This window comes from Aotus nancymaae, unplaced genomic scaffold (genome assembly GCF_030222135.1).
Source record: "Aotus nancymaae isolate 86718 unplaced genomic scaffold, 86718_ANA_hifiasm-v0.15.2.pri h1tg000158l, whole genome shotgun sequence".
NCBI lineage: Eukaryota > Metazoa > Chordata > Mammalia > Primates > Aotidae > Aotus > Aotus nancymaae.
In genome coordinates, this window is record NW_026988573.1 from 503,093 (window position 1) to 527,919 (window position 24,827).

At 42.0% G+C, this 24,827-nt stretch overlaps 1 protein-coding gene across 1 annotated transcript; it reads left to right on the plus strand.

Annotated features, from left to right (window-relative positions):
- The first annotated feature begins 58 nt into the window (after positions 1 to 58).
- On the plus strand, positions 59 to 24,529 carry GTF3C4 (general transcription factor IIIC subunit 4). Its single transcript, XM_012457928.3, has 5 exons — positions 59 to 511; positions 6,812 to 8,638; positions 13,077 to 13,207; positions 16,952 to 17,040; positions 18,398 to 24,529. The coding sequence occupies exons 1-5, from the start codon at positions 140 to 142 to the stop codon at positions 18,460 to 18,462; spliced, it is 2,484 nt and encodes an 827-aa protein (XP_012313351.1). The 5' UTR covers positions 59 to 139; the 3' UTR covers positions 18,463 to 24,529.
- Positions 24,530 to 24,827: the final 298 nt, after the last annotated feature.

A 24,827-nucleotide genomic window follows, 5' to 3' on the forward strand; every position in this document is an offset into this window, starting at 1 on the left:
CGGCGCTCCGGGCCTGAGGGTAGAAAACCGCCGCGGAGGGCGCTGGGGGTGGGGGTGGTGGCGTTGGTGCGGAGGTGGCCGCGTGACGGCTACGCGGGATTGGAGCGCCTGGGCGTCCGACCTCTGCACCTGAGAGAAGATGGACACGGCCGACCAGACCCTAGTGGGGCCCGCGGATGATGGGCCTGCGCCGCCCGAAGAGGAGGAGGAGGAAGAGGGGGGCGGCGAGACGGGCAGCGAGGCGGGCGGGAAGGAGCCGGCAGCGGACGCGGCCCCGGGGCCCAGCGCTGCATTCCGCCTCATGGTGACTCGGCGGGAGCCGGCCGTCAAGCTGCAGTATGCGGTAAGCGGTCTGGAACCGCTGGCTTGGTCCGAGGACCACCGCGTGTCTGTGTCCACAGCCCGCAGCATCGCTGTGCTGGAGCTCATCTGCGACGTGCACAACCCGGGCCAGGACCTGGTTATCCACCGCACCTCGGTGCCTGCCCCCCTCAATAGCTGTCTCCTCAAAGTAAGTCATCCCCCGCCAGCCCTGGGGTCTCCCCTTGTACCCCTCTCGCCGCCGCGTCTTCTGTCCCAGGGGAATCCCGTTCCACACTCGGTCCGGGGATTTCCCCTTTCGCATCCAGCGCTGGGGATTAAGCAGCTAGAGTTGCCACAGCTTTAAAGAAGAAAAAAGGAAAGCTCTGCAGCTGTTCGCACGGTTTCCCCAAGTCACCCGCCGCCCCAAACACAGGTACACACCCAGGGGGCTTCCCGGAGTTGGGTCCCGCCAGCCTCCTTCGCCCGCACACGGAGGGGGTTAGTCGGTGGTGCTTTCTGAGACTCCACCCCCTGCGGATCCAACGCGGGACCTGCCTCGGTCGTCGCTCTTATTGTCTGGGGCCGACTTTCTGAGGTTCTTGGCTGGCTTTGTTTACTGTGTGTGCCCTCCTCTCGCGCCTCTTTTGTTTCAGAGAAGAAAAACTGGTCCTATTCATTGTCTTAACTGTTTCGGTGACTTTATTATGAATGGTCCTCGCCTCTCACCTTGGGCAAACGGGTAAATACTGGATCTCGGGGTTTGTACTCTAGTTTTTCTTTACTAGCTAAACGTCTTTGAGATGTAGAATGAAAATAAAGATTCGAAACAACTGCATTTCTTAAACTTCAAGCGCAAGGTCAAGCAGTAAGCCATAGCGTTCCTTACAGTTCCTTCTAGCGTTCCTTTAGTTGCTTAGAGGTGTAAAAACTTTTCCATATATCGTTGATAGAGGCGTACGCTTATATGTAATCTGTCAAAATGTACATACAGTCATTAGATATTTGACTACTACCTTGCTTGGTGCTGCCCCGTGTTCTGGAAATAAAGCAGTGTACAAAACAGAGCCGCTGCCCTCGTGAAGTTTCCATTCGTTGGCACGTCAAAAACAAGTGATAAGGTACTGTCAGGTAGTGATAAGCACTGTGAAGATTTGTATCCATATACAGAGAACACGTTTATGTGTTCGTAACTCTTATTCAGGACAGCCATTTAAAATATGAGTCATTAGCTATGGGTAGGGTGCAGGTAACCCTTATCACTTTTTAGCATACCTAATTCAAGTTTAAAACAGGTTGATGTTGTCAGAGTGTTAGCTTGTATGACTAAGCTTCGTCTAAGATCTTTTTGAAGGAGATATGACCACATTTGTTCAAGTGTTAACATATCAGATAGATGCAACTCTGTGAAATTGAGAAACATACAAGGAGGTAGGCAGAAGAAAGGTGATGTAAAAGGTGTATCTTCTGCTGAAAAGGAACTTAACTGTTTCCAAGGATGTTCATACGCACATCAACTCAGGGAAAGTATGTGTGTCAGTATGGTAGAGATCGAATACTTTAGCAGAGAGAATGTGAAGGAAGGAGGGAATAGTGAGGGGAGGGACTTTTATGGGGCAGGTCATCCGGTGGTGAATCTGGAGCAGTCCTAAAGAGGTTGTGTTTGGCTTGTAAGAGGAAGGGAGGAAAGGGCATTCATCCCATGTGCATACATGTTTAAGTCATGAACATAATTTACTATTGTTTGTGTAATGATGGATCAGTGCATGAGCTCAAGTAGCTCTTCTAGAGAGTCAGAATGTAACATGAGGCCAGTTTATGAACTTGGAAGGTCAGTATGAGGAAGTTGACTTCAATCTAGGAAGCCCTTAAAATGCTATAATGGTTTCATTAGCACAGCATGACCTGTTATGGTTCAGGAACATGAATCTGGCTGGATAGAGGCACGCAGATGATTGATGGGATCAGTGTAAAATAGAAGTTAAGAGATTGGGTTTTGGCACAAGATAGGCCTATTTATAAAAGGGAGATAATGAAACCTTGTTTAGGCTATTTAGAAGATTGAATATACACAATCACTGGGCACGGTTCTTGGCACACTGTAAATGCTCGAGGTGAAAATATGCAGTTACACAGGCATGAAGGAGTAGGAGTCTGAATCAATGTGGTTGTGGACAGGAGGATGTCCCTAGTATTCTGATAAAATTTTGACTGTCATTTTCCTCACTTGACATTTACCACAACATCTAGTAACAGGAAATCCTTATATAGCCCTCTTATAGTTGACAAATGACTTCCAGGAAATTAATTAGTGACATTTTCCCCTTCTGTACTATGGTTTGTTTTTTTTATATGCACATCACATAAACCATCAGTCATTTAGCCGTCTTATTAGACTTTGATTGCCAAGTGAATGAATGCTGAGTTGTTCCTGCAGTTCTACAAGAGTCCTCTGTGGAATAAAACGCTGGTATGACAGTAGGAATGTAAAGAAATCTGTATGAGCACTTTGATGACTCTACCCATTGACAGTCTGTGGATTTCAATCTTTTCGGTGCTGTGCAGCATGCATTCCTGCTGACCTAAATGGTGGACAGTCTGCAGCGCAGATCAGTTTTAGTGTAGCATTGCTAGAAAGCTAGGTACTAAACATCTTTGAAGCCTTTGCTCTGTGATTCTGTTATTTAGATTATGAATTTGCGGGAAAATCTGCAGTTATATAATAGTTCGGACATTAACAGCTGTTTTATAAGATTGTATGATTGTAAAGGTGAACAGTGTAAGCTGAAAAGCAATGAAATATTGATTTCAGAATATCAAAATTGTTTTTCCCACTGGACTATTAATTTAGTAGAGTCATTTGTGTATGATTCCAAATTCTGATAATATTTATGTACCGAATTGTATTGTGTATCAATTGTTAGGAGCCTTAGAAAGTATTAACTTTATCTGCTACGGTAATAACTGTTGCCTGTCTTTGGATTCTATTACCTGTCCTCAAGAATATTACTGTCTAGGGCCTGGCACAGTGGCTCACACCTGTAATCCCAGCACTTTAGGAGACCAAGGCAGGTGGATCACCCGAGGTTGGGAGTTCGAGACCAGCCTGACCAACATGGAGAAACCCCGTCTCTATTAAATGTACAAAATTAGCTGGGGGTGGTGGTACATGCCTGTAATCCCAGTTACTCAGGAGGTGAAGGCAGGAGAATTGCTAGACTCTCTGGGAGGCGGAGATTGCGGTGAGCCAGATCGTGCCATTGCATTCCAGCCTGGGCAAGAAGAGCGAAACTTCGGCTCAAAACTAAGAAAAAAAGAAGAGGCTTACTAAAAGCTTCAAGTGAATTTTTGTCAGGTGCTTGCAAAGTGCCTAGCGGTTAGTATTAAAAAGTAATGGTGAAAACTGCAATTACTTTTGCACCAACCTAATATTATTAGTGGTCACCTGGAAACTGGATGGTGTACAATTAAATGATTGGCTATAAGCGGGCCCCTGGGAGCTGGACTGTAAGTATACTCCGTGGGCATCTGAATATTTGATTTGCTAACAGTTTTGTGATAGGGAGAGTTGGAAGGAGGTGCAGTAGTCTAATTGAAACTAATATGTCAGAAAGTGCTGCACAAAACCCTAAGGCTTTTTCTTACCAGTCAAGATCTGTGCTGCTGTCCATCCTGTCAAGAATTCTTCCTACAATGAGTAGGACCATGGGTTGCTCGAGCTTCCTTTATTTCATCCTGTGCTGCTGCTTTGGGTTACCAATCCTGTGAGTTTACTTCTATAGTAGCTTTTATTTGTAGCAAATTTAACCTATTCTAAGGAGTATTGCTTAGTTCACAGTACTGAAGGATTTGATGAACAATTTTATTATATCTACCCTCCATTTGATAGACAACTTTATGTCTACCTTGCATTTTTGCATATATTTATTAGCATTAAAAATCTTACTTACTTAAGACTGAGTGCTGTGGCTCACACCTGTAATCCCAGCACTTTGGAAGGCCAAGGCAGGAGGGTCACTTGAGCCCAGGAGTTAAAGACCAGCGTGGGCAACATAGGGAGACCCCATCGCTACAAAAAACTTAAAAATTAGACAGGCTTGGTGTTGTGGACCTGTGATCCCAGCTGCTCAGGAGGTCGAGGTGGTGAAAGGGTTGCTTGACCCCGGGAGGTTGAGGCTGCAGTGAGCTGTAGTCACGCCAACTGCACTCTAGCCTGAGTGACAGAGACACTCTCAAAAAAATTTTTTTTAACTTCATCCTCAGAGTTTATTAATAATTATCATAGCTAACTTTATTCAGCACTTATGCTTTAATATATTGACTTACTTAACCTTCCTAACTTTATGGGATGTGTATTAATCTCATTTATAAATTAGGAAATTAAGGTCAGAAGGTTTAAGCAATTTGCTCACAGTCACAGAGTTGGTATGTAGTAGAGCCAACATTTGAACCCAGGTAGTCTGGCATCATAGCACAGATTTTCAGTTATTATGCTGTGCTTCATTATGTTATCTTACAAATTTTATCTACCTTTAGAAAGCACTGGGCTTTGATTAGCATCATTTCATTTCCAAGCCAGCCACCTACACCTTGTTTAATTGGAGTTTTCAGTCTGTGATTCTCCAGCAAGTTTCATAGTTTATCCAAGAGACTACTTTAAAAAGCCTTCCTACAATCAAGATATACTGCCTAAAACATCATTAAAGGGTAATAACTGCCCCACCAAAGGCTCTGTTGTTTAAAAAGGAAAAAAAGTTTGGCTTCCTATGGCTCAGTAGGTCTCTATAGTAGTTCCCTGGCCAAGGCGTTTAGTGTCCTCCTGTCACTTTTCAAGGGAGAATGATGTGTAATATATGGTATTTCCAAAGCTTGTTTGGCCATAGAACTATTTTTCAAGGGACAGTTTAGGGGAGTAGTGTACTGTGAAATACACTGTAGAAAAAGTTCTCTAATTTATTTTGTTGAGAATTTTCTGTTAACATTTTATTTGCTTATTATATCATCTAGCAATTTTAGAAGAGAGAATAAGAATAGATTATCCCAGTTATCCTTTGCTAGTTTCTAATCATCACTCCTGTCTGCACAAACTATTCATTTGTTAATACATTGAGGAATTTTATTTCTGTTAGGCTTAATGGTCTCTATTTTTTGTTATTTATTTACCATTTGGGTGGGTTTTTTTTGTTTTTTTGTTTTGTTGTTGTTGTTGGACAGAGTCTGACTTCATTGCCCAGACTGGAGTGCAGTAGCCTAATCTTAGCTCACTGCAACCTCTGCCCCCAGGGTTCAAGCAATTCTCCTGCCTCAGCCTCCCGAGTAGCTGGAGTTACAGGTGCCTGCCACCATGCCTGACTGATTTTTGTATTTTTAGTAGAGATGGGACCTCATTATGTTGCCCAGGCTGGTCTCAAACTCCTGGTCTCCAGTCATCCACCCACTTCTGCCTCCCAAAGTGCTGGGATTACAAGCATGAGCCACCGCGCCCAGCCTTGAGGGATATTTTTAAATTACTTGTTGCACTCTGATTTTCTAACATAGCCCCAGTTGTCCATACTTCATCTAGGATGTAGTCAGTAGTTCTGATTTAACATCTTCCAAATGCTTTTGTGTCATGGAGGGTAATTCCTCTAGGCTTGAAAACTTAAACTCAGTTAAAGTGACTTTTATTATATCCGTGTATGTCTTAGGCTGGAATTTCCTTTTAATCGCGTTCTACTCTTTCCAGTTTGAAGATCAGCCTCTTTGAAAAAGGAGATTGACATTAAAGAATTGAAGGATTATTTTTCTTTTGTTCATTTCTCTAAAGACAGTGGATCAAGTCCTTTCTTCTTCCTGCTTCTGACATAAAACATCTTTTGGCTAGTCTCTGCTCTTTTTTTTTTTGGTTTTTTGGCTTTAGCCTTTCTTTTTGTGACGCTGAACCACTTTCTCTTGGTCATTTATCTCCTCCTCCATCTTCAGTGTCCCTTTAAAATCTTTTTAAAGAGCTCACAGCTGGGCACGGTGGCTCACACCTGTAATCCCAGCACTTTGGGAGGCCGAGGCGGGTGGATCACGAGGTCAAGAGATCGAGACCATCCTGGTCAACATGGTGAAACCCCGTCTCTACTAATACAAAAAATTAGCTGGGCATGGTGGCGTGTGCCTGTAATCCCAGCTACTCAGGAGGCTGAGGCAGGAGAATTGCCTGAACCCAGGAGGCGGAGGTTGCGGTGAGCCGAGATCGCGCCATTGCACTCCAGCCTGGGTAACGAGCGAAACTCCGTCTCAAAAAAAAAAAATTGTATCAAAGATATAAATATTTTCATAAATTCTAACACCTTTTTTGTGATGAGCTCATCTAAATGCTCTGTTGAATCTTAAGAATCAAGTACATTTCTCTTGCGTATATTCTAAGAAGAATATGGGAATCAGGCTATGAATAATGATATTTATTCTGACTTTTGTAAAAAAAATTGCCGTCTCCTTGAGTAAGTACTCATCTGATAGTTTTTGTATTTCTTATTTTCAGGTTGGCTCAAAAACAGAAGTTGCTGAGTGCAAGGAGAAATTCGCCGCCTCCAAGGACCCCACGGTCAGTCAGACTTTCATGTTGGATAGGGTGTTCAACCCTGAGGGGAAGGCTTTACCACCAATGAGAGGCTTCAAGTACACCAGCTGGTCTCCCATGGGTTGTGATGCTAATGGCAGGTGCCTCTTGGCAGCACTGACCATGGACAATCGCCTGACCATCCAGGCGAATCTCAACAGACTGCAGTGGGTCCAGCTGGTTGACCTGACTGAGATCTACGGAGAACGTCTTTATGAGACCAGTTACAGGCTTTCTAAAAGTGAGGCCCCAGAAGGAAATCTCGGGGATTTTGCTGAGTTTCAGAGGAGACACAGCATGCAGACCCCAGTCAGAATGGAGTGGTCAGGCATCTGTACCACTCAGCAGGTCAAGCATAACAACGAATGCCGGGACGTCGGCAGTGTGCTCCTGGCCGTCCTCTTTGAAAACGGTAACATCGCCGTGTGGCAGTTTCAGCTGCCATTTGTAGGAAAAGAATCCATCTCTTCATGCAACACGATTGAGTCAGGGATCACCTCTCCCAGTGTATTGTTTTGGTGGGAATATGAGCACAATAATCGAAAAATGAGTGGCCTTATTGTGGGGAGTGCTTTCGGACCTGTAAAAATTCTTCCTGTCAATCTCAAAGCAGTCAAAGGCTATTTCACTTTAAGGCAGCCTGTTATCTTGTGGAAAGAAATGGACCAGTTGCCTGTGCACAGCATCAAATGTGTGCCACTTTATCACCCTTACCAGAAGTGTAGTTGCAGCCTAGTAGTAGCTGCAAGAGGCTCCTATGTATTTTGGTGTCTTCTTCTGATCTCCAAAGCAGGGCTGAATGTTCACAATTCCCACGTGACAGGCCTTCACTCACTGCCTATTGTCTCCATGACTGCAGACAAACAGAATGGAACGGTCTATACTTGCTCGAGTGACGGAAAAGTGAGGCAGCTGATTCCCATTTTCACAGATGTTGCGTTAAAGTTTGAACACCAGTTGATCAAACTCTCAGATGTGTTTGGCTCAGTGAGGACTCACGGGATAGCAGTGAGCCCCTGTGGTGCGTACCTGGCCATCATTACCACTGAGGGCATGGTCAACGGCCTCCACCCCGTTAACAAAAACTACCAGGTCCAGTTTGTTACTCTCAAAACCTTTGAAGAGGCAGCTGCTCAGCTCCTGGAATCTTCTGTTCAAAACCTTTTTAAGCAGGTAGATTTAATAGACCTAGTACGCTGGAAGATTTTAAAAGATAAACATATCCCTCAATTTTTACAAGAAGCTTTGGAAAAAAAGATTGAAAGCAGCGGAGTCACCTACTTTTGGCGTTTTAAGCTTTTCCTCCTGAGGATTTTATATCAGTCAATGCAGAAAACCCCTTCAGAAGCCTTATGGAAACCCACCCACGAGGACTCAAAAATCTTACTAGTGGATTCACCTGGAATGGGCAATCCTGAGGATGACCAGCAGGAAGAAGGCACTTCTTCCAAACAGGTGGTGAAGCAAGGCCTGCAGGAGAGGAGTAAGGAAGGAGATGGAGAGGAACCCGCAGATGACTCACTCGCCCAGACTGCAGATGCCGGAGGCCGTGAGCCAATGGAAGAGAAACTCCTGGAAATCCAAGGGAAAATTGAAGCCGTGGAGATGCACTTGACCAGGGAACACATGAAACGAGTCTTAGGAGAGGTGTATCTGCACACCTGGATCACGGAAAACACTAGCATCCCCACCCGAGGACTCTGTAACTTTTTAATGTCTGATGAAGAGTATGATGACAGAACAGCTCGGGTAGGTGTTCATTAACAAACACTCTGAAATTGAGGAAAGTCTGCTTTCTTCATGAGAAAGAAATGACCTAAATTGAGTTCCTGAAGCTCAACTTTTGCTTTGAGATTTTTTAGGTAATTGATTCACATGAGGTGCAGGGGAATAAATAGGAAATGTGGATTAATGCAGAGGATGCATTCATAGCATACAAAGAATATTTTTATTCTTCTTCACACTGGCCTTGACAGATATGCCAGATTTGCAGGATGAGCTTTCCAGATTGGATTAGCTCAAACTGGCTGCAGTTAGCTTGAGTAGTAAGTGATGGGTGATCACAGCAGTAGAAATACAGTGCCCATGCTCCTGCCCTTGCTCTTTTACAAAAGTTTTGTAGGGAAGGGGTAGAATGACATGTTTTCTGTTTGATAGGACTTAAGGATATCTTCACATTTAGTCAAGAAAGGCATATAAAGTAAACGTATTATTACTCATGTCTCATTTTTACAAAAACCGGGCACAATCTTTATTTTGGTAGCAGAACAATCTTAAACAGTGTTATCCAAAATGTATTCTAAAGAATTTAAATTGCTTAATGGAACACTAGGGTTCACAGTGCATATTATCATTCTAAGGGTTCTGAGAATTCCTACAGAAAAGAAACTGATACCTTTGTGTAGCTCAGTATTACTCAGACTTCCTGATCAGAGCATCTTTCTTGCACTAACAGCTGCTAAAATCCTGAAGAATTTGTGTTCCAAGAAATATACTGTATTCTGAAATATTCAAAACCACAAATATCTGTGCTCCCTTTTACTTCAAAGATTGATACTTATTGACTAAAGTCTTATTTAGAATATTAATCAAAGGCAGTATCTTTGATTTTAACGTCAAGCCATTCACAATCCTTGTTGCATTTTCTTGTCGGAAAGAATATGTATGTTTGTGTACACACATTCACTTATGAAATGATTGCTCATAGAATGTTTGCAGTGATCTTGAGTATATTAAGATGCACTGTTGATGTAACTGCATTTTCTTTTTTAAAAGTTAACTTTTGGAGCCAGGCATGTTAGCTCACGCTTGTAATCCCAGCACTTTGGGAGGTTGAGGTGGGCGGATCACCTGAGGTCAGGAGTTTGAGACCAGCCTGGCCAACATAGTGAAACCCCATCTCTACTAAAAGTGCAAAAATTAGTCAGGTGTGGTGGTGGGCATCTGTAATCCCAGCTACTCAGGAGGCTGAGGCAGGAGAATCGTTTGAACTCAGGAGGCGAAGGTTACATGACCCGAGATTGCGCATTGCACTCCAGCCTGGGTGACGAGCGAAACTCTGTCTCAAAAAAAAAAGTTTTAAACGTTGTTTCATTGTGTTCCAAATTGTTTGCCAGGCGTGGTGGCTCACGCCTGTAATCCTAGCACTTTGGGAGGCTGAGGCGGGTGGATCACGAGGTCGGGAGATCAAGACCATCCTGGTCAACATGGTGAAACCCCGTCTCCACTAAAAATACAAAAAATTAGCTGGGCATGGTGGCGCATGCCTGTAATCCCAGCTACTCAGGAGACTGAGGCAGGAGAATTGCCTGAACCCAGGAGGCGAAGGTCGCAGTGAGCCGAGATCGCGCCATTGCACTCCAGCCTGGGTAACAAGAGCGAAACTCTGTCTCAAAAAAAAAAAAATCCAACTATATGTATAAAATGAAGACTTTTTAAACCTAGGATATTGATTTATTAGTAGTTATAAATTATTTTGGAGATTATCAGCTTAGTATGCTGGTATGGTTAAACAATCCCTTTTTAATCTTTTTTCATTATAACTCTCCCCTGGAGCATTTTTAGACACTTGTTCCGAATTGCCTCTGCCCATGAAGTTTTAATACCACAGATATATATATATGTTTATGCTATATCTGTGTTCTTTATACAGAAAAAGAGTATAAACAAGAACTTTTTGCCTCCAAGAACTAATATTTGCTGCCTTGGAAGGACTGCCACTGCCATTGAGAATGTATGAGTCAGAATAACACAGTTGAGCTTGCCAAGATCAAGGCTACTGAGAACAAATAGCCGTCCTTCCTTATGTAAAATTTATGTACATCTGGGCCAGGTGCAGTGGTCACACCTGTAACCCCAGCACTTTGGGAGGCCAGGGTGTGAGGATCACTCGAGCCCAGGAGTTGGAGGCCAGCCTGAGCAATACAGTGAGACCCTGTCTCTACAAAAAATTTAAAAAAAAATCTCTCTCTCTCTCTATATATATATATATATCCTGGTGTGGCGGCACAGGCCTGTAGTCCTGGTTACTTGGGAGGCTGAGTGAGGAGCCATGTTCACACTACTGCACTCTAGCCAGGGCAATACTGAGACCTGTCTAAAAAAAAAAAAATTGAGGTGTGTTTATATGGGAGGAATTTTGAGTAGTTTTTGTCACTGTATCATTGTCAGGATGTTTGGCCTGTCTAGAAAAGCAAGGTGAGTGTGGCAGTCCTACCATATGTTAGAATTCTTAGGACGGAAAAAGCAAAAAGGCCAAAAATTAATGGGATTTAAATTAGTAGACTATATACAGAAGAGGTTAGATAGCTGGCTCACCAACTTCTGAGCTAGTAAGACACCCTTTGAAACTTAGTTAATTTTAGTTAATCCAAAATCTTTTGGATTCATCCATAAGAGGTTAAGCAGAAATGGATTCAAAATTGGAAGGATCCTATCACTAGTAAGAGAAGACAATTCTTGAGGGTTGTGTATCCTGGCCTCCAAATTACATATCCAGTGAAGTTTTAAAAAAAAAGTGTTGCGGGGGGTGGCGGTGGCTAACACCTGTAATCCTAGCACTTTGAGAGGCTGAGGCAGGTGGATCACCTGAGGTCAGGAGTTCGAGACCAGCCTGGCTAACATGGCGAAACCCCACCTCTACTAAAAATATAAAAATTAGCAGGCATGGTGTAGCATGCCTGTAATCCTAGCTACTTGGGAGGTTGAGGCATGAGAATCGTTTGAACCTGGGAGTCAGAGGTTGCAGTGAGCCGAGATCATGCTACTGCCCCCCAGCCTGGGTGACAGCGAGACTCTGTCCCCCACCCCAAAAAAAGAATTAGATTCAAGTGTTTTTCAGGCTTTTATTTTTAAGCAGTATAATCTTTTTTTTTTCTTGAGATGGAGCCTCACTCTGTCACCCAGGCTGATGTGCAGTGGCACAATCTCGGCTCACTGCAACCTCCACTCCTGTGTTCAGGCGGATCCTCGTGCCTCAGCCTCCCAAGTAGCTGGGATTATATGTGTGTGTCACCACACCTGGTTAATTTTTGTATTTTTAGTAGAGATGGGGTTTCACCATGTTGGGCAGCTGCTCTCGAACTTCTGACCTCAAGTGATCTACCTGCCTTGGCCTCCCAAGGTGCAGGGATTACAGACATGAGCCACTGTGCCCAGCCAAGGATATAATCTTTTTTTTTTTTTTTTTTTAAGATGGAGTCTCACTCCCATCACACACGCTGGAGTGCAGTGGCATGATTTTGGCTCACTGCAACCTCCGTCTCCCAGGTTCATGTGATTCTCCTTCCTCAGCCTCCCGAGTAGTTGGGATTACAAGCATGCACCACCATGCCCTGCTAATTTTTGTATTTTTAGTGGAGTCAGGGTTTCGCCATGTTGGCCAGACTGGTCTCAAACTCCTGACCTCAGGTGATCCACCCACCTCAGCCTCCCAAAGTACTAGGATTATAGGCGTGAGCGACCACGCCTGGTCAAGGGTGTAATCTTAACAAAGCAGAGAAAAACATAACTGAAGCAGGGACAAGGCCTGGAGCCTGTGCTGTCAGCTCTCTCACTCCCAGCTTCTTGCTCCTACAGTGGGTCTAGCCGTGCCTCTGCAGTGGGGTGGGTGGATCTCAGATTGAAGGCTACTGGACTATGTTGGCCATGGGTCTTTGGGCCATCAGAAGGAAAAATTATTTTTTAATCCTGATGATCTTTTTACTTTGTAAGCCTTTCTTTTAAAATAGACATTTGTACAGTTCTACAGAGAGTGGTATTTCACATAATGTTTTGCCTGTAGAGATTATTCTTTTTCTTCTTAAAGTCAAAACATTATAAATAATAGCTAAATACTTTGTCTTCTAACAGAACTCTGAAGTCCTTGTTTCAGAAGCAACTAAAACAAGGCAAGTAAGATTTTGGTTTTCAGAACAGTTTTCTCCTTAATGGTTACAGTTTACCCTGTTTTCACAGTCCCAGGATGAATTTATTTTATTCAGCTAGTTGACACAGGTTGAAACTCTAGTTCTGTTATTTTTCAGACAGTATAATCAGCCTGTATGGAAATACAAATCTCCTGTCTTTTGTAAAATACTGCTGTTTTCTTTTCTTTTTTTTTTTTAATTTTTCACTTTGTGCTTGTAGGCTTTTTCTTCAGGAAATCTGCACTTACCACTAAACTTTGCTGACTACTTTGTCTTACTAGGTGCTGATTGGACATATCTCAAAGAAGATGAACAAACAAACTTTCCCTGAGCACTGTAGTTTGTGTAAAGAGATCTTGCCATTCACAGATCGCAAACAGGCAGTCTGTTCCAATGGCCACATTTGGCTCCGGTAAGCCATTTTAAAAGTCCTACTTCTGCTCATTTTTCAGTCTTGTATAGCACAAACTACTGTAAAGCATTTATGCCAGTTATCTGTTGCCCTTGCCAATATGTTGGAGAAAAGCTGCTATTGTAAAGCCTGATGTGGACCTTTTTCATCAGTATCACTCAAGCAAGTTAGCCCTTAAAGACAGTTTTTTACTGCTTAGTGTATAGGAGTTTTCTTATTTTGTTTGTTCAATTTCATAATAAAAGATGTCTGCTTCCTCTCCCTAGTCTCACTCTAAGATGTAACTTTGGTGTATCCTCATGTTACTGGACCTGTGGGCTGCATTCGACACAATTACTCCCTCCTTGTAGCAGTTTCATCACCTGCCTTCCTGGACACAGTACTCCCTGGTTTTCTTCCTGTCCCTGACTCTTCATTCTCAGTTGACTTTGCTGATGGCTACCTCAGCTGTCCGTCTTTCCGCCCATTATTCTTCTCTTAGCACTTTCCCTGGGTGGTTGCTTATCATCTGCACACTCGTGATTTAAACATAGAGCTTTTACCTGTATCTCTCCCCATAAGTCTAGGCTTGTATATCTCACTGCCTGCTCAGTACCTCTATTTGGATGTTTAATAGACATTTGAAATTGAAATCCAACCTTTCGTTACTGCCTCTGCCTCTCCAGCCCTGGTCAAAACACCATCATGTCTTGCCCTGATTATTATACCTGTAGTTACTTTCCATCTGGTCTTCCCACTTCCATCCTTGCCCCTCCAGTCTCTTCTCATTATAGTCGTGATAGTGATCGTGTCAAAACTCTGTCACTGGCTACCTGTTTCTCATGAGTAAAACTAAAACCCTCTTAGTGACCCACAAGACTCTAACAGCCTGGGGCCCCTTCTTCCCTTTGTCCTCCCACTGACCTCATCTGCTGTATTTCTCCATCTTGTTTACTTCACTGCAGACAGACTGGCTTCATTCCTCAGGTACATGAGGCACCCACTCACCTCAGGACATTACACTGGCTGATTCCTCTACCTAGGATGCTCTTCCAGCAGATGTCCACATGGCTTCCTCCAATGTCCCTTTATGAGTTAGGCCTTCCTGGCCACCATACCTAAAATTGTAGCACCCCACTGACATACCTTCCCTTCCCAGTATTTTGCCTTCTTCTTCCTTTACATTCCTCCTCAATAATTATCACTATTTAATATATTTTTTCCTTGTCCTTCCTCTAGAATAGAAAGCTCTGTGAGGACAGGAACTTTTGTGTTGTGTTCACAGCTATTTCTAGAACAGTGCCTAGTACATGGTAGGCACTAAATTTAAATTTTTTTTAATTTTTTTTTTTTTTTTGAGACAAGGTCTTGCTGTGACGCCCAGGCTGGAGTGCAATGGCACAATCTTGGCTAACTGCAACCTTTGCCTCCAGGGTTCAAGTGATTCCCCCACCTCAGCCTTCCTGGTAGCTGGAACTACAGGCATGCACCGCCACACCTGGCTAATTTTTTTTTTTTTTTTTTTTTTTTGTATTTTTGGTAGAGATGGGGTTTTACCATGTTGCCCAGGCTGGTCTTGAACTCCTGAGCTCAAGTAATCCACCTGCCTTGACCTCCCAAAGTGCTGGAATTACAGGCGTGAGCCACCATGCCCAGCCACATTTTTAACGAGATTGTGCTACCCATGCCATGTTAACAGCTCACCAGTTCTCTTGTCAAAAATGTATGGATTTTCTTTTACATCAGTACAAAGATATTCTTAATGACTAGAATTTTCCATTGTATGGATGTTTCATAATTTACTCCTTTATTGATAATTTGAATTTTTTTCCAATTTGTATTGCATTCCTATACTTTTCTTGAGATGGGGAAATGAGGTGTCACTATGTTGCCCATGGTGGACTTCAACTCCTGGGCTCCAGTGATCCTCCTGCCTCAGCTTCCTGAATAGCTAGGACTACAGGCATGTACCACCACACCTCCTGGCTCCTACACTTTTTCTAACTTACTGTTCAGACTTTTTAAGAGGGAAGAATAGAAAACAAGCTTGTGGTATATTTCAGGTTAGTAATAAAAATTAAAATATTTATTGAGCACTATTAATATACCAGGCACAGTCTAAGCTGTATACATGTATTAAGTTACTGTATGATGGTGGTTGTGAAAATAACTCACTAGGATCACTGGCGTGTGCCATTGCACCTGGCTTTCTGTTAGTTAAGATTGAGTATAACCACTGTCTTTAAGACTCTTGACAGTACTTTGGGGAAACCCTGATGAATATGCAAACATGGGGTATAGGTTTGGCCAGCTTTGGTGCACTACATCCTTATTCTTGAGTTTTGCTCTAAACCGGCAGGAGCTCTCTAATTCTCAGAAGTTTGTATGTTGATGCCTTGTGTTGTGTTGTAGCTTTCTATTAGGGAAACTACAATTATACACAAAAGGAAAGAGAAAAATATAATAAATCCCTGTGTGCCCGTCACTTAACTTCAAAAATTGTCAACTCATGACCTTTGGTGCAAAAAAATTAATGGTGCCAAAAAAGGACACTAACAAATGTTCACAGGTTCAATTCCATCCAAAGATGATTCATTGAGCCTCTGCCAAGGCCAAGCAAACAAGGATAGGTAGGATGGATTTTCAGAACAATCATGCGTGGGGAGTATCATGATGAGTTTTGTTTTTACAGATGAGGAAGTTGGGGCCTGGGGAAGTTAAATAATTTGCCCAAGTTACAGTGGTGGTTTGTGGCATAGCTCAGAATCTGACATCTGGCTCCAGAAGCCACATGTGTAAGCACTAACATTAATGTCTTCCAGATATGTTCTTTCAGGAAAATTATTTTCTTTTTTACTGACCAAAGTTAGTGCCGAAATACCTCAGTATGGTTTCTCTAGGTGAGAAGCTGTTGCTCAGATGTAATCTTTCTTCCTTGATACCCAAGTCTTCTCAAGGTAAACCTGCTTGGAGTCCCTTCCCCTCCTTTGTATTTTCTGCTCCTTAGTTGCTTATCTGAAATTAAGGAAACCTTCCCTGCAACCCAGATGTACTCTTGCCCATCTCATTGTGTCCCATCTGTCCTTATTTGCCTGGTGCTGGTAGATGCTCAAAGAATAATCCTTGGATGGAATTGAACCTCTGAACATTTGCTAGTGACCTGTCAGGTTTTTTTTGCACCATTAATTTTGCCTTTGATATTCTTCAGGGTTTTCCTCAATGTACTGTCAGAGTCTTAAAGACAGTAGTTATACTCAGTCTTAACTAACAGAAAGCTGGGCACAGTGGCACATGCCTGTAATCCCAGCTGCTTGGGAGACTTAGGCAGGAGGATCACTTGAGCCCAGGAGTTCAAGGCCAGGCTGGTCAACGTAGCGAGACCCTGTCTCAAAACAACAGCAATAACATAAAACCTAAAAAGAATAATTTTCAATATAGTACATGATCAATTTTTTAAAAACATATCAGGAATTCAAAGTGCAGTCAGGTATGAACAGACTAAATTCTTTTCTGATGCTTAAATAGGAAAAACGGCTGCAATCTACCTGGATTAGAATCTTTGTGTCTACTTGCAAAGCATGAGGGATAGGTTTGGCCAACTTTGGTGCACAGGGGAATACATTGTTGCTGTGAATGTATGAGTATCATGCTTTCACTTGGTTAATGTGTGGTTTTATGATAACTCTCTGTGGTAGAGAAACACCAGTTTCCGAGTGTTAGTAGAGCAAACCCTCTCCCGTGCCAATACAGTCTGTTTTCTTTCAGGTGCTTCTTAACCTACCAGTCCTGCCAGAGTTTGATATATAGAAGGTGTTTGCTCCATGACAGCATTGCCCGGCATCCAGCTCCAGAAGGTGAATGCTTTCCCTTACTTGGGAGGGTGGGTGGCTGGATGGAGCATGCTGGCAGAGGGCCAGCCCCCCAGAATAACAGTTCAAGTCACACTTTACACTTCCTGGTGTTGTGCTGTCGGGGATGGAGGATGGGGAGCAGGCTCCTGTTGCTCTTTACGGTGTTACTGTGAAGCCACAGCTAACTAAAACATGGCCGTTGGAATGTCATATTGAAGTGTATATTCATTTAGTGTGTGAGTTAAGTGAGTCTGCAGTTGTTATTCTGTCACTGCTAACAAATTATTCATTCCAAAAAATGTCGAGCTTGTTTTAGTAGATGACATAGATAGATTATATTTAAATGTAAACTCTGTAAATGATACTGTATACGCAGACAACACTGTTACACCAGTAATAGGATATTCACTTGGAGCCATTCTAGTAGCCATGATGGGTTTTTGCCTAGTTGATCTATATTCTTGTTCCTGATAACTCTGATGTCATCTGTTTCTGAGATAACTACCTGGAAATAAGACTATAGGGTGGGCAAGGAATTAGTGATCTAATAATGCTGCGAATGTCAGATTTTGTCCTGACGTTACTATCACACTCTAACCAAGTGAGACAACTAGATACAGAATGTACAATTATATACATACTTTTGGGGGAATATTCTGGTTTCAGCTGAAACAAATTATCAACCCATGACCTTTTCTGTTTCATACGTAGTTCCCTCACCCACCTCCCTTCTCTTGATGGATTATTTTGAAACACATTCTTGGGAACTTTTAAATTGTTAACTGCAATTGATAATTGATATGCTGCCTAGGCAGGAAATCTGGAGAAGATTGAAACTTTAAACGCCCATCAACTTTGAGTCTAGCCATGTATAGCTTTTAGGAAGAATGAGAAGCTACTGAATCTAAGAAGAGCATTAGGGCAGAGCTTTTCACAGGTGAAAGAAGAGGAGGATGTGAGCAATGTTGCCACATTTTTATTTCTCAAGAGCATAGCATTTTTTAAAAAATTCCTATTACTTTATGAGAGGATATTTGAACATTAACAGTGTATGAAGAACACATTCTTGGAATATAGTCCTTTCTTTAAATTGAATAAATTCGGCTTTATGAAACATTCATTACCCTTACTTTCCTGTTTCATCACATTTAACTTTGAGAACCACAAGTTTAGTCCACCTTCATTTAGAATGTTGAAAACCCAAGCCCAAAGCAGTGAAGTGCTTTGTCCAGGGATGCGTGGCTGGTTCATTGCAGAGTCAGGACCAGAATACCCATCTCTCAACACTACAGCCCAGTGTTATCCCCTCTGATGCCTTTTCCAAAGCTCATGGTAGATACCACTTGTCTTCCTTTCACAGATCCCGACTGGATTAAGAGGTTACTGCAAAGCCCCTGCCCTTTCTGTGACTCTCCTGTCTTCTAAATAATCAGTGACGGAAAGATGGAAGGACATAATGAACTCTGCTGTAGAAAACTTCAGCCTGAAGAGAAGGATGTGCTGGAGGAAGCCTGACCCTCATGAGTGGAGAGAAGCCCTTGGTGACTGAAGAGGCCCCTGAAGCTCATTTCTGAAAGGCACTCTCATCTCCAGGGACTCAAGGATGTCCTTTGAAATGGCTGAACTCAGAGAGTTGGAGTCGTTTTGAGATGAGCATTAGCCCTGGCTTTGTGACCAATGAGGAACACTTGTTTTTAAATATATTGATGGACACAATTTGAACACAACATCCCGTCATTTCTAGGAACAGAATGGTCTCTTCTAGAGAGTTTGGATAAGGACCTTGCTGGGTTGAGTTAGTTTTTAATCCTTGCTTTGGTCTGGAACTGCCTTCTGGCTCCAGAACTTAAATTGCTTGGTCCATGGCATCTGATGTACCAACAGAGATTAAAAGTATATAAAGCAATGCATGGGCAGGTGTTTTGTTCTCAGAAAATAGCTGCCGATATGCATCCCTCCATTCTTGTTTTTCATGCATATGAAAAACTTTTTTTTTAAACTTTATATTCTTAGTTGAAGCCAAGACTAAAGTTTACTGTGTCAAATGATCTGGTGACTATTATAATTAATAATTGTGACTTATTTTTCATTCTCTCCTGTGTCATCAGGTTTCCTGACCCAACTCCTTAACCTGTATAAAGATGTCAGATACTGGAGTTCACCCACGTCACAGCCCTGCTTCAGACTTAACTGTGGTAGCCTAGATGAGCTGTTTGTACACAGAGGAAAAAAAGATACCTTCCTCTTTTAGTAATAATTACAACTTTTAGTATTTTTAATGTTGACATTTCCGGATGTTTCATTTAGTATCCAGGGGTCTATCAAGAGACTTACAGAGAGGGACAGCTCAGAAGTGAGACCCTTGAGCTCTGGTGCTGTAAGCTGTACAATTCAGCTGAACAGAGCCTGGGAATTTCTTTCCTCTGCACAGTTCCTTGATATTTGGAATCCAGGTTCTGCCCCCACCCCCAGTGGTCTGTCAAGATGTCCCAGACATCAATTTGATTGATCACGCCATCAAAACCTGAAAGAGATTCTGGAATTAGTGTTTTTGGATTCTGAAACGTCCGGCGGGGGTTGGTGCTAATCAACAGGACTGTAGTGTACACATCTTGAAATGGTACATTTTTCTGGAAAGTTGATAGGACATGTAAAATACGAGATTCTTATTTCTTGCAATCATCTTTTTTGTCTTTAATGTAATTTCCTGCTTTTATTTTGTATCCTCAGTGAAAGACATTTTGTCCACACTTTAGAAATAACATTGAGGCCAGGCACCTGTAATCCCAGCACTTTGGGAGGCCGAGGCGGACAGGTCACTTGAGGTCGGGAGTTCAAGACCAGGCTGGGCAATGTGGCGAAATACTAAAAATACAAGTTAGCCTGGCATGTTGGTGCATGCTTGTAATCCCAGCTACTCAGGAGCTGAGGCAGGAGAATCACTTGAACCCAGGAGGCAGAAGCTGCAGTCAACCAAGATGGTACCACTGCACTACAGCCTGGGCGAGACTGGAGACTCTGCCTCAAAAAAAAAAAAAAGATACGCTGACACGTGGATAACACTGTAACGGCAACCTCCCCTCCAACCCCACATTGATAAGTAGTGGAGACAAGGGCCCTTGGAGGCGCTTCCAGTCTGCTCTGAAATGTCTTCTGTTTCGATTCAAATTGCTGTTTTGTCTCCTGTGTTTAATCATGTATTTGCTATTATCTTCTGCTTATTTTTCTCCTTTTGGTAGTAATTTCAAGAAGAGTGTTTATTCACTATTGATTTTCAAGAAAGAAACTTAAGCAGCATTGAAATCATGAGTAAAAATTCAGAACATTGTATGAAGTCATTTGTGTCTGCAGCTGTTTTTTTCACTTTACAATAAATAAGAGTAAAAATTGAGATCATGTCAAAAAATTATTGCAGTTTTAATCATTATGGCATAATTTCACTCCTGCCCCAATTAGAATCAGTAGGGAATTCTTCTTACTGGGGAATTTTGGGCTGCTGCCATTTAAAACTTAGGTTTTTTTTATTTAAAGCAGTTATGCGTTTTTGAGAAAATTTGACTAGTGGGAGTAACTAGACAGGATCTCCCAAATTGTTTTTGTGTGTTTCTGTGGGAGTAAACATGGCAACAGTTTTTCTAGAATGTGAACTCTGACTGCAGGGACTTGACCCAGTGGGACTGTTAGGACCCTAAAATCTAGCCACACCTGCCTCTGCCAAGTTTCCACACACCCAGTTGGAAAGCCTTTCCCTGCCCTTGTGCCTGTCCCTCACCCGTGGAAGTTAAGCTACAGAGCTAGGGAAACAGATTTTGAGTTAATGGCACCCTTACGAACAGTGCTTCTGAATTTCTCTGAGGGTCAGCATACCTGATGGTAGTGTGTTGCTCAGGGCAACCTTGGGGAAAGAATGGCACCAGAGGTTTTCTAATTGCCTCCCGTAGTTAAAATTTATATCCTCTATAAAAGTTGCCTGATCTATGTGGTAGATTTCAAGTTGATTTAAGCTGTGACCATAGTAGCTATTTCAGGAACTACAGAAAGTGAACGTGCTATTGCTGCACTGCATTTAAAGTACAGGAGCAAGGATTCTATACAATTAGACCCTTCAAGCTACAACACTGTTGCATTTTGGGAGTCTGATATGTACATATGTATCACATTCTCTCTGCCTGGGGTTAATTTGGGCCTATTATTCTAGATAAGAAATTGATAGCTTGTTATGCTTGATATTCATTCTGAAATCCTTGCGTGTCCACCAGGCAGACTTCAAGCAATCTCTACCTACTATTATATCTGCCAAAACTACCAATTATTTTTCAATGTCAGAAGTTATTAGAACCACTGGCAAAGCTCATGGTTGAATGTGACATTTTTCTGCTTTTCCCTCTAAGAAGTTTTCGAATGTGAATGTTGAAGTATGCACGTTGGACCTAGGAGCAAGTTTAACACGTTAATTAGGTTAAAAGAATGTTAAAGGGCAATAATTAAATATTTCAATTATTTTGTAATTATAATGGTATCAAATAAGATGCAAAAGATGTTGATGCTTATTGGTGCTTGTTAAGAGAATGACAATACTGGTTTTATGAGCATCTGTTCCCTGCAGCAGTTACACTGCCTGAGTTTGGTGAATTGCTGCAATTCCTGGAATGGAATCAGGAATTAGCGTCACTGGTTGATTGGCACGAGATCTGTCCATCCTTTCTGCTCCTGACCGACCTCTTTTGCCTTTCCTTTCCCCAGATGCCCTCTTGGTTTCCCTTCCTTCAGTTCTCTCTGCTTCAGGACACAGAGCTAACAGATTACATGTTGGAAAGAAGAAAAATGGATGAATGATGACGTTTCTAAAAGCTAAATTGTGTAGTGAGTCTCACTTCCTAGAAGAAGCTATTAATAGTATTTCTTTCTAAAGGTAATAGTATTAATTGTATCTGGGTTTCTTCAAAACTTAACTATAATTTCCTTGTCAGGGTGCTCAGTAGCTCTTAGTTTGACTTCGGGCTGAGGGATGTGAAATTTCAGCTCCTTCCCACCACCTGCTTCCCCTCACTCCCACCCACAGCCAGTATTCTTCGTAAGCAAAAATTATGGTTAAGCTAAGCTGAATGTGTTATATTCAAAGTAAGTACACACAGCAAATAGGCAGACAAATACAGGAATGTCTTTACAATTAGCCCACCGTAGTCTCTGCATGGTTTCCATAATTCATTATGATGTATCTTTATACTCTTTCACTGCTATTCTGTGCGTTGGAGTTTAGCAATTCAGTGAGACTAGGGAGTGTCTCAAGAATGGAACCTTTGCCCTCAAGGCTGGGGCATTCCAAATGCCTCTAAAGGATCTAACATAATGAATTGTTTTTATTTTCGCCATTAGCGCAAGTATCGACTGGCAGCCTCAAACAGCTTTAGACTACGTCTCAAGTCTCTCAGAGTTATACTTAGAACTGCTCTTTCTTGAAGCTAAAAGAAGTTTTTGGAGTAAGGATCTGCTTCATGTCTGCTAACACGGTAGCTGCCGTTCAACCTAATATAGAGCATGTGAAAATGCAACCGTCTTTAACTGGAATTAAGCCAAACTTCAAGAATACAGACTTGCTTCTAGTTAAAGTAGTATAGAATCACTATCCTGATGAAGCAGTGGGGTTTTTCAGAAGATTGTAAACTCATTTCCATGGCACAGATAGAAATCATTATCAGGACTCGTTAGCCAGTCCATGTCTCGATAGGATGCACCTGCCATCTGCATAGATGGTTTAAGATGGTGCTATTTTTGAAAACTTGCTGTGGAAATAAATTTAACAGAGGAATAGTTATTTGTAAATCTGTCCTAGAAAGAGGTTAATTCTTTTGGTATATGAATATTTCCTCCAACCCCTTTAACCAATTAGGTGGTTCCGCTTATTGCATTTTCTGAGTTATGACTATACTCTAGGGCCAAGACCTAGTGTAAAACCTGGGTCCTAACCAGTGAGTCGTTTGATCACTATTACTGTCAACATTCTTTCTGGGCTTGAGAAGAGTTGACAAAAGTGAAAGATTATACTCTCATGCTGAAATGATGAAGGTGTAGCCTAAGTGAAATACTGAAATGGGCTGGGTAGAATTAAACTTTAGAACTCCAAATCATGCTTATTTTTAAAGTTAAAAGTTGCCTCACTCGTGAAATCCTGTTACTTTAATTTAAAAAAAATCCTGTAAAATGGTCAAATTGGACAATGTAAGAGATAATGATGGCTTTGAGGCATTTCATACTCGACCCATTTACATTTGGCTAACAGACTGGAAAGGTTTAGGGTTCTCTCCACTAATGGAAAATTAAATGCAAAATGTCCTGAGAATTATGTTGTTTTCAAGGCTTTGACCCAGATTTGTACTTTGATGTATGAGAGTGAATATAAAACTTGTTTATACAGAAATAAGACTATATGGAAAATTAAGTCTGTGTTGTGTATAGTGATACATGTTTTATGTTTACCCAATGCCTGTACTAAATTTTGTGCTTGGTTTTGAATTATATATGTGTTTACATATGACCTTTTTTTTTTTTTTGAAATAAAAAGAACAGACATCTAAAAACTTAAAGTTTTGGAAAGGAGATGCTTTTTCCATTTTTACCATCTGATTAGGTGGTACGTTTTACAGAGTTTTGGTGTTTAAAGAAAAAAAGTTTAATAACAACACATTTTGCTTGGAATACTCCCCAATCCAGAAAAATTGGTGACTTCTCTCCATTGTATATATGGGCATGGTGTTCGTTATTAGATTGTAAGCTCCTCAAGGGCAGGAACTGTTTTATCTTTGTTGTTCCTGCAGCACCTAATGTAAAGTGCCTTGCACAGGGTAGGTGCTCATGACGTGTAGAATGAGTGAGTAACGTCCTGCCTCATCAGGATGAAATGTGGTTCCCTTCCACTGTGTTCAACACGACAAAGCCACTAACACCAGAAGAAGGCAGAGCTCTTTCTCGGGTTTGAGCTGGCTTCTTTTTGGGGTTGAACCAGACCATTCCACATCCTTAGCAGTACTTAACCTTCTTTTCCTGAAGATTTCATCAGTGTCCTGCGTTTTTATCTAATATTAGAGCTGAGGTTCCTAGGAAAAGTTTGAAGTGGGGAAGATTATGGAGAAAATAAAATGGAAATTTAGGGAGGTGGTTTGTCAGTATATGGCCCTGTGGGGTAATCGTATTTTAGTTTTTACTTGTTAAGAGGGTAACAGAACCTCTGTTTCTTTACCGAGTCGCTGGCTGGCCATTTCTCCAGTGGGTGAACTACCACTGGCTTTAGCTCTCATTTTGGATTCCCCTCAACTGCTTACATGATTCTAGTACTTAAAGTCTAATAAAGTTGCTGTGAATATCTAGTGCTGTACATAATGGCAGTTTTGTAAATGTGAAATAACCTTGACTATGTTGTGGTTTGTATACAGAGCCATTAGTATTGTTATTTTGGCCACTTTTTTATTCAGAATAAATAACATAATTATTTGTATACTGTGTGTCTGTTTTATGGAGTTCCCATGGTTTATAGCAAAGCTTGGAAACCTCTTTAAGCCTGAGCAGCCCCAATAAAGTTACATCGTGCCGAGGCATGGGCAGACGAGGAGGAAAGAGCTCCGTTATGGAAATGTTAGGGCACTGGCCGCTAGCAGGTACCTCAGAACCAAGTCAGGAAGTCTTAGATTGTTTATTCCAGAAAAGTTTGAGGAATGTAAGGGGAGGTAACAGCGGTTCAGCAGCAGGTTAGGCCACATGGTCTTAACAATGTCAGTTACATAGCATTTGGTGAG

What these genes read in the sequence shown, in the direction of transcription:
- GTF3C4 (XM_012457928.3), top strand. Translation starts at nt 140, where the DNA reads ATGGACACGGCCGACCAGACCCTAGTGGGGCCCGCGGATGATGGGCCT. An exon ending in TCAATAGCTGTCTCCTCAAA is followed by an intron (nt 512 to 6,811) that starts GTAAGTCATCCC and finishes TCTTATTTTCAG; the next exon opens with GTTGGCTCAAAAACAGAAGT. An exon ending in ATGATGACAGAACAGCTCGG is followed by an intron (nt 8,639 to 13,076) that starts GTAGGTGTTCAT and finishes TTGTCTTACTAG; the next exon opens with GTGCTGATTGGACATATCTC.